The 7,367-nt window shown below is 66.7% G+C and overlaps 2 protein-coding genes across 2 annotated transcripts; both read right to left on the bottom strand.

The window, feature by feature from the left end:
- Positions 1 to 6: 6 nt before the first annotated feature.
- On the bottom strand, positions 7 to 3,749 carry SLC35E4 (solute carrier family 35 member E4). Its single transcript, XM_015644465.3, has 2 exons — positions 2,434 to 3,749; positions 7 to 498 (listed from the first exon to the last, which is right to left on the bottom strand). The coding sequence occupies exons 1-2, from the start codon at positions 3,029 to 3,031 to the stop codon at positions 80 to 82; spliced, it is 1,017 nt and encodes a 338-aa protein (XP_015499951.1). The 5' UTR covers positions 3,032 to 3,749; the 3' UTR covers positions 7 to 79.
- Positions 3,750 to 3,851: 102 nt separating this feature from the next.
- TCN2 (transcobalamin 2) lies at positions 3,852 to 7,358 on the bottom strand. Its single transcript, XM_015644464.3, has 10 exons — positions 6,564 to 7,358; positions 5,850 to 6,039; positions 5,730 to 5,777; positions 5,517 to 5,650; positions 5,269 to 5,427; positions 5,018 to 5,193; positions 4,615 to 4,789; positions 4,335 to 4,527; positions 4,055 to 4,176; positions 3,852 to 3,958 (listed from the first exon to the last, which is right to left on the bottom strand). Exons 1-10 carry the CDS (start codon positions 6,622 to 6,624, stop codon positions 3,897 to 3,899), a joined length of 1,320 nt encoding a protein of 439 aa, XP_015499950.1. The 5' UTR covers positions 6,625 to 7,358; the 3' UTR covers positions 3,852 to 3,896.
- Between the last annotated feature and the right edge of the window lie 9 nt (positions 7,359 to 7,367).

Raw genomic sequence — 7,367 nt, 5'->3', positions numbered from 1 at the left:
ATGTGCAGCTCACACACACCAGCACACACGTGCACAGCATTCCCCAGAGCCCTCCTGGCCCCCAGCCCCCCGCGGGTCCCTACTCGTGCCGCAGGTGCCCACGCAGGCCCCAGCAGGCGGCCAGGAGCCGGGGCTGGTGGTACAGCACCATCCCGGCCAGCGTCAGCGCCACGCCGGCGTAGCCCAGCGCGCCCAGCTGCGTGCCGAACAGCAGCCACGACAGCAGCAAGTTGCCCACCACGGTGAGGCTGCCCAGGAGGTGCAGCGTGAGGGCCGAGGTGAGGGACAGGAGGCAGGAGGTGGCCAGGTTGTAGAGGACGGAGCCCAGGCAGCTGAGCAGGACGCAGCCCCAGAGCGCGGCGTCGGGGCGAAGGACGCCCTGCCACGAGGGACCCAGCTCCAGCGCCACGGCCGCCCCGAACAGCAGCACGAAGCTGGGCAGGGATGTCAGGCCGAGCAGCGACAGCGCGTCCAGACGGTCCTCCTGCAGCAGCACACCTGGGGGGACACGGGACAGTCAGTGGCACATCCCACGGGAACACCCACCGACACAACACCAAGCAGTAAAGAAATCCCAAATGTCACTGGGAAGGGGAAAATGATGGGGGGCTGTTCCTTCCATGGGCGGGGGGGTCCCAGTTTAAAGCGAAGCAGTAAAATCACAGACAAAGGACTGTTTAAAGTCAGGGAGGGTATGTGTCTTACTACGGCCGGGTGGAGTCACCTCTCAAAGACGGGCACGCCCCACCACTGCCCCTCATTCCCTATTTATTCCCTAAAGAATTACATATGCATAGATGACACAATGCACTATACATATTCATTGTCTAACCCCGCCTGTTCTCGCCTCCTATGGTGATGAGCTTCACGCCCCTCTGGGCATGCTCAGTTCTTCTTTTGAAATGGGTCTGGGGTCCTTTTTTATGAAATCTTCTTCTTCGGGCTTGAACTTTTCAACTGTGCCCTGTTGGCAGCTCTCCTGCTCCTCTTGGACATAGTTCAGATTTCCTGCCTGCAGGTGTGCCCACAGCTCCTTTCCACAATAGTCTATTTTTCTTGTCTCCTTCTACAAACACAATTTAGGACAAGTAAGTGATATTGGGTCTTATTCTAATTAAGGTTTAATACGAGCAGAAAAATATATATACCCTTGGTCTATTCATTTCATCTTGGCAATCGCTATGTATTCCTTCTGCAAGCAGGTGTATAACCTAACTACACCTAGTAATAATTAACTACTTACATTGCTCTTATCTCTTTTATATTTTGCTTTTACTTTGAATTTCCTTAAGTTACTCTTATTCTAATCTAAATCTTAATTTCTTCATTTTCTTCACTCAAGAGGTTCCCTGGTTTGGACATGTCTCTGTTCAGGAGCCCTTCATTTCTGGGATTCCTTGGTTTAGGGGTGCCTTGCTTCAGGGGGTGTCCCACTCTGGGTGCCTGTGTTTGGGGTCAGAGTGCCACAGGGAAGGTTGCACAGGGCAGCTTTCCCAGCCTGGTTTGGAGCATTTGTCCCCATGTCCCCCCCTCTGGGTCATCTGAGGACAGTGGGGACAGCAGGCACAGCAGGGCTGGTGCCACACACAGACGTGTCCCTGCCCTCCCCAGGGCCACTGTCCATGTCCCACCAGGGGTGAAAAGGTGACAGGGCAGTGGCACAATGACCAGTGGTGTCCCTTGGGGGGCCACAGCACCCCAGTACAGCCACAGGGACCTTGGGGTGGGCACAGGGCCCCAAGCCAGAGCCCATCCCCACACTGCCCCAATCACAGGCTCCAGAAGAAACACTCCTTTCCCAGCCAAAAGCATTCCAGCTGGCTCCTCACTGCCATCTGCCAAGGACACCATGGCCCAAGTGCCACCAGAGTCCCCAGGAAGGGGGGACTCACAGGGAGTCCAGCAGCCCACGGGGATGGGACAGCCTGGGTGACCCTGTGCCAACCCAGGGCACTTCCACCCCCCATGGCACAGGGACAGCACAGGGACACTAATGGTGTCATCAATGACAAACTACAGTCATGTCACCTCAGGGCCACAAGCACGACACAGCCCTGAGAGAGGCAAGGGTGGCTGTGGGGTGGCACCAGAAACAAGAGTGAGCAAGGGGTGGCACCAGGGCCAACAGGGACAGGGGGTGGCACCGGGGCTGGGGTGAAACTGGGAGCCAGGGTGCCACCACTGCTGGGGTGACGCTGCGGCCAGGGTGGGCAAGGAGTGTCACCAGCACAAAGGTGGCACCGGGGTGACACCAGCGATAAGGTGGGGTGGCATTAGGGCTGGGGTGACACCAGGGTGCACAGTGGGCAGCAGAGCGAGCAGGGAGAACCCCGAGCAGGGGGTGGCACCGAGGTGACACCAGCACCTCTGCGCAGGGGCCGTGCCAGGGGCAGGCAGACATGCAGGAGAGGGACAGGGACAAGTGGCACTTACTCTGCTGGATGGACTTGAGGGCGCGGAGCACGGTGGCGGCCAGGAGGAAGCCGCAGCCGGGCTGGGAGAAGCAGAGCCCGCCGGCGATGCTGCAGGCGGCCCCGGCACACACCGGCCCCATGGCCCAGAACTGCAGCGGGTGCGGCCGCCGGCCCCCCAGCACCCCCAGCACCAGCGTCACCAGCGGCGTGGTGGTGGCCACGGCCTGGGCCACGTCCAGCTGCACGTAGCTCAGGCCCAGGTTGCCCAGGGCCACGCTGGTGCAGAAGGTGAGGCTGAGCAGGTAGATCCTGGCGCGGGGCCGGGGGCCCGGTGCCCGCGCCCAGCCCAGCGGGTAACCCACGGCCACGCCGGACAGCATGTGCAGCGCCGACAGCAGCAGCGGGTAGCGGAACCCGTGCGCCGCGAAGATCCACTTGTTGAGGCCGGCCATGGTGGTGCCGGTGCCCAGCCAGGCCAGCACGCTGAGGGTGAGCGGCAGCGCCGGTCCCGGCCGCCCCCCGCCCGCCTGGCCCGGGTCGGGCTTCCAGGGCCGCACGGTGCCCCCGCCCGCCGCGCTCATCGCGGCCTCATCGCCCCGCCGCGACGGCGGGCACATGGGCACCGGCTCCGCTGCCTCCGGCCGCCCCTCGCCGCTCTGCCCCGTCCTCCCGAGAGCCCCGCGATGGGTGCCGGAGGCGGCGGCGCTGGCGCGGTGGCGGCCGCGCTGTCCCCGCTTCCCTGCGCGCTCCGGCCGGGGCTGCTGCCGGCGCTCAGCGCCGCGGTGGCGGGGCCATGTGCCGGGGAGGCGGCGGCCGGGGCCGGCGCAAAGTTTGGTGATGGCGGGAGCGGAGGGCGGAGGCTCCTCCCGGCGAGGCCAGCGCGTCACTGCCGGGCGGGCGGGGCACGACGGGCACCGGGAACACACCCGGCTGTCACCGACCTGCGCTGGCTCCGTGCGGACAGCGGGGCCGCCCCCAAGCCCCCGCCCGGCTCCCGGCCCCAAACCGCCTCTGCCCCGGTGATTTTGGGGACCGGATTAAATTCCCGGGGAAATCACGCAGATTTGGGCACACCCGTGGGTCCCCCCCGGGCAGCGCGGTCCCCTGGACCCCTTGGGACAGTGGGGGCTCAGTACCCCCCGGAGGGTTACAGAGGAGGAGGATCCCATCTGGCACCTTGCTGGGGATGAACAGCACCGACTCAGACTCCCCAAATCTTTGGTCGTCCCAAAAAGGCTTTGGACACCCAAAAGCGGCTGCTCCCAGCAGCTGCCTACCCCATTCTAACGTGGGACCAGGACTGGAGGAGCTGCTGGTTTTGGTGCTCCGGTCCCACTGCACCTGTAGGACACAGGGCATCGTGTGTGTCCCCTCCTCCTGCCCCTGGCAGATTTGGGGGGCTGGCCCACGGAAAGCAGGAGGCAGGCAGACAGAAGGTCCTGTGCCACTGTGGGTGTTTCATTGCCATCACCCCCCCACCCTCTACCACTCGCTCAGGCGCAGGATGAGGGTCTCCCCATCTTGGGGTCTGTAGTCAGCAATACCTGTGGACAGAGGGACAATGGTTTGGGGTGAGGCAGCAGCCAAGGGGCTGAGGGGGACCTCTGCCACCTCCCCAGGAGCCCCCACCCACCACTCACCCATCTGCAGGGGGGTGTTGGGCGCGGTCAGGAGCTGCCAGTAGTTCCGCTTCTCCTGCCGGGCCTCCAGTCCCAGCACCTGGGTCAGGAAGGGGCCCTGGGGGGTGTCCTGGGTGTGGAACCTGGGGGGTGGGACAGTGGGGTCAGGGGGGTGAGGGTCCGGCCTCGGCACTGCTGTACAGAGCTGCTCCCGAGGGAGCTGTGTGGTGGGAACCAGGGTGAGCCCGGTGCAGGGCACAGGTGCAGGATACACGGCCACCACAGCGTGACCCCCACGTACCTGAAGTCATGGGGTTCCAGCGCAGCAGCTGCCTGGAGCACGCCCAGGAGGGAGGCGGCGGCGGGCACGAGCACGGGGCGGTCATAGAGCCGGAGGTCGTAGCACCAGGGCAGGGGACACTCCACCACCAGCTGCACCGTCTTGTTCCCCGGCACCTCAGCCAGGGGCTCCATGTCCAGGGGTGTCAGCGTGTCTGCGAGAAGCCACCACAGCACCGGTGACACCCAGCCACTGTGGTGACACTAGCACTGACCCCAGTCCTGTTGCCCCCGGCTCCCACCTGGCTCCTCCTGGCAGTGCATGGAGGCGATGTCCAGGTAGGAGTGGCCGTGCAGCACCGGCAGCACCTGGGCCATGGTGGCGGCGGTGCCAAAGGCTTCCAGGTTCTCCAGCAGTGCAGCCATGGCCTGGACAAACTCTGGCTCCGTCTGGCACGCACCTGTGGCCAGGAACACCTGGGACAGGGAGGGATGGAGGTGGTGGGAACAGGAAGGAGCATTGGTTACCTGGGCACTGCACTGCTGAGCATCACCTGCCCTGGGGCAGCAGCCCCTGCCTGGGCACCCACATCTACATCTGCACCCCACACCTGCACCCCACATCTGCACCCCACATCTGCAGCCTCACTTCCTGCCATGCCCATTGCCAGTGGCAGCCCAGATGTCCCCTCAGGTGACACCCACCTGCAGGGCCCATGGGGTGCTGTAGATGTTGCCAATGATGCCGTCAGGGCCCTGGGCCTCGGCCATGCTCCTGCTGGCCCCGTGTGCAGCTGCCCGGAGCTCGGCCGCCAGCTCGGTCCCCACCAACTTCCTCCGCTCCAGACAGGTGAAGGCCAGAGCCACCACGGCCTCGGTGTCTGCAGGGACACCCCGGTGTCACCCCGGGGTCACACGCCGCCGGGGTGCCACCACCTGTGCCCGTGGGTCCTTACCCACAGCACTGCCACTGTGCCCGAGCCTTCCATGGTGCTGGGCCGCCAGGAGCCGCCGGATCACCTCCTCCCGCACCCGCTTGTGGTGCACACACAGCGCCAGCACGCCCAGCCCGTACTGGTAGTAACTGGTGAGGGGGTGGCCGTGCCGCCGGGAGCCTGGGGACAGCGGGCGGTGTCACCGGGGTGAGCCGGTGCCTCACAGCTGGACGTGCAGGCGGGAACCTGCCCCGCAGGGACGCTCTCACCTGTCCAGTCCTCCTCCAGGTGGTACTTGAGCCATGTCACCAGCGAGCGATGGGGACTGGGCGGGGGACAGGTGGCCTGCAGCCCCAGCAGGTACAGCGCCAGCCGCCCCGTCTGCGGGGGCTCCGCCGTGCTCCTGCAAGGCAGCGGTCACTGCCAGGACACCGCCAGGGCTGTCACCGGCCCCGAGGGGACCCCGGGACACCCACACGTACGTGCTGTGCTCAGCGTCCCACCGGGAGTGGCCGCGGGCCTGCAGGCTCCTGCGGGGACAGGGCGTCAGCGTGGGCCACAGGGGCGGCCCCAAAGAGCTGTGGGGGACCCCCGGGACCCACCTGCCGTAGGGCTGCTGGAAGCTGTCCTGCAGGCGCTCCAGGTAGCGCTGCTCCAGGCGCGGGTCGTGCTCGCGGGCCAGGCGCAGGGCCAGGTACACGGCGGGGTCGGGGTCCCGGCCGGGGTCCCCCGCCAGCCCCAGCAGCCGCGCACTCAGCGCCCGCACGGCGCCCGCGGAGCCCTCCGGGGGCTCTACCCCGGCCCGGGAGAGGCAGCGCAGGTCAGGGGGAACGAGAAGGCCGAGACTCCCCCCCAGCACGGCCCTGCAGCTCCACAGCCCCCCCAGAGCCGTGTGGGGCCGCGGTGGGGAGCGACCCCCGGCACCCACCCCTCCATGCACCCCAAAGCCTCCGCGTCCCCCCCACACCCCCTGAGCTCCGGATTTCCCACCAAAACAAAGAGGAAGGAACGAAGAGACGTGACATGGAGCAGGAACACAGAGAACCCGAGGGGGTGGCAGGGGGCTGGGGTGACACTCCTGTCCCCAGGGACCCCTGGGGGGCTGGCTCCGGGCAGGGGAAGGGGTTACACGGGTTGGGCTGGGGGGGATTGAGCCCCGGAGAATTTGTGACCGAGGGCTGCCACGAGGCGCCGTCCGAGGCTCCGGAGATGGGGCTCATCACCCCCAGCGCCGCTCCTCGGGGACCCCCCGAGCTCAGGGCGAGGCCCCGGCCAGGGGGGTCCGGGGCAGGTTTGGGGGCCGGAGCCGCACTCACCGCAGCACCGGGCGGGCAGGACCGCGGGCAGCAGCAGCAGCAGGACCAGCGGCAGCTCCATGCCGGAGCGGGACAGGGGACACGGGGGTGACAGCGCTCGGCACAGCCCCGGGAGCGGCAGGACGAGCCGGGCCGGGAGCGGGGACAGCACGGGAAGGTGTGGCGAGGGGCCGTTTCCGCACGCTGGGGCCGAGTCAGCACAAACGGGGCAGAACTTTGGCTGAGGAGCGGCCGAGGGGAACGGGGGCAGCCCCGGGCAGCCCGGGACACCCCGCCCGGGGCAGCCTGACCCGAGGAGCCGCTGCTCGGGTCAACACCGGCGCTCACAGCCCGAAAATAAACACGGGTGAAACCCGGCCAAATGCGGCGCCCTTGGAAACGAGAATTCCCGTGCTCGCCTCGAACGATTTAATTGAGAAAACGGAGACTGAGCGGCCTCACCCTGGAGCCGAGGGACGGGCGGGGCGGGGCACGAACCCCAAAATTAACCCCTAAAGCCGGAGGGTCCTGAGCCCCAGGGGGTAAAACCGCCCCGCCGGGGGGCCGCGGAGTCCTGAGCAACAAAAGCGAATCCCCGAGCGCAGAAGGGGATCCCGGGGCACCGCTGGGGCTCGGTCCCGTTAGCCTGGGGTCCCCCGAGCACGGGGACCGGGCCTGGGGATCCCCGGCCACCGAGACCCCCTGTCCCCAAACATCCGTCCCGCTGTGGGCCCCGCAGGCCGGGCACCCCCGGACTGGTGCCTGCGATCGGTGCTGCGGTGCCAGGGACCGCAGGATGGCACCGGGACCCGCGGGCTCGGGCAG

Source organism: Parus major, chromosome 15, assembly GCF_001522545.3.
Source record: "Parus major isolate Abel chromosome 15, Parus_major1.1, whole genome shotgun sequence".
NCBI lineage: Eukaryota > Metazoa > Chordata > Aves > Passeriformes > Paridae > Parus > Parus major.
The sequence above is the reverse complement of the archived record's forward strand: the minus strand, read 5'-3'. Positions and strand labels throughout refer to the sequence as shown.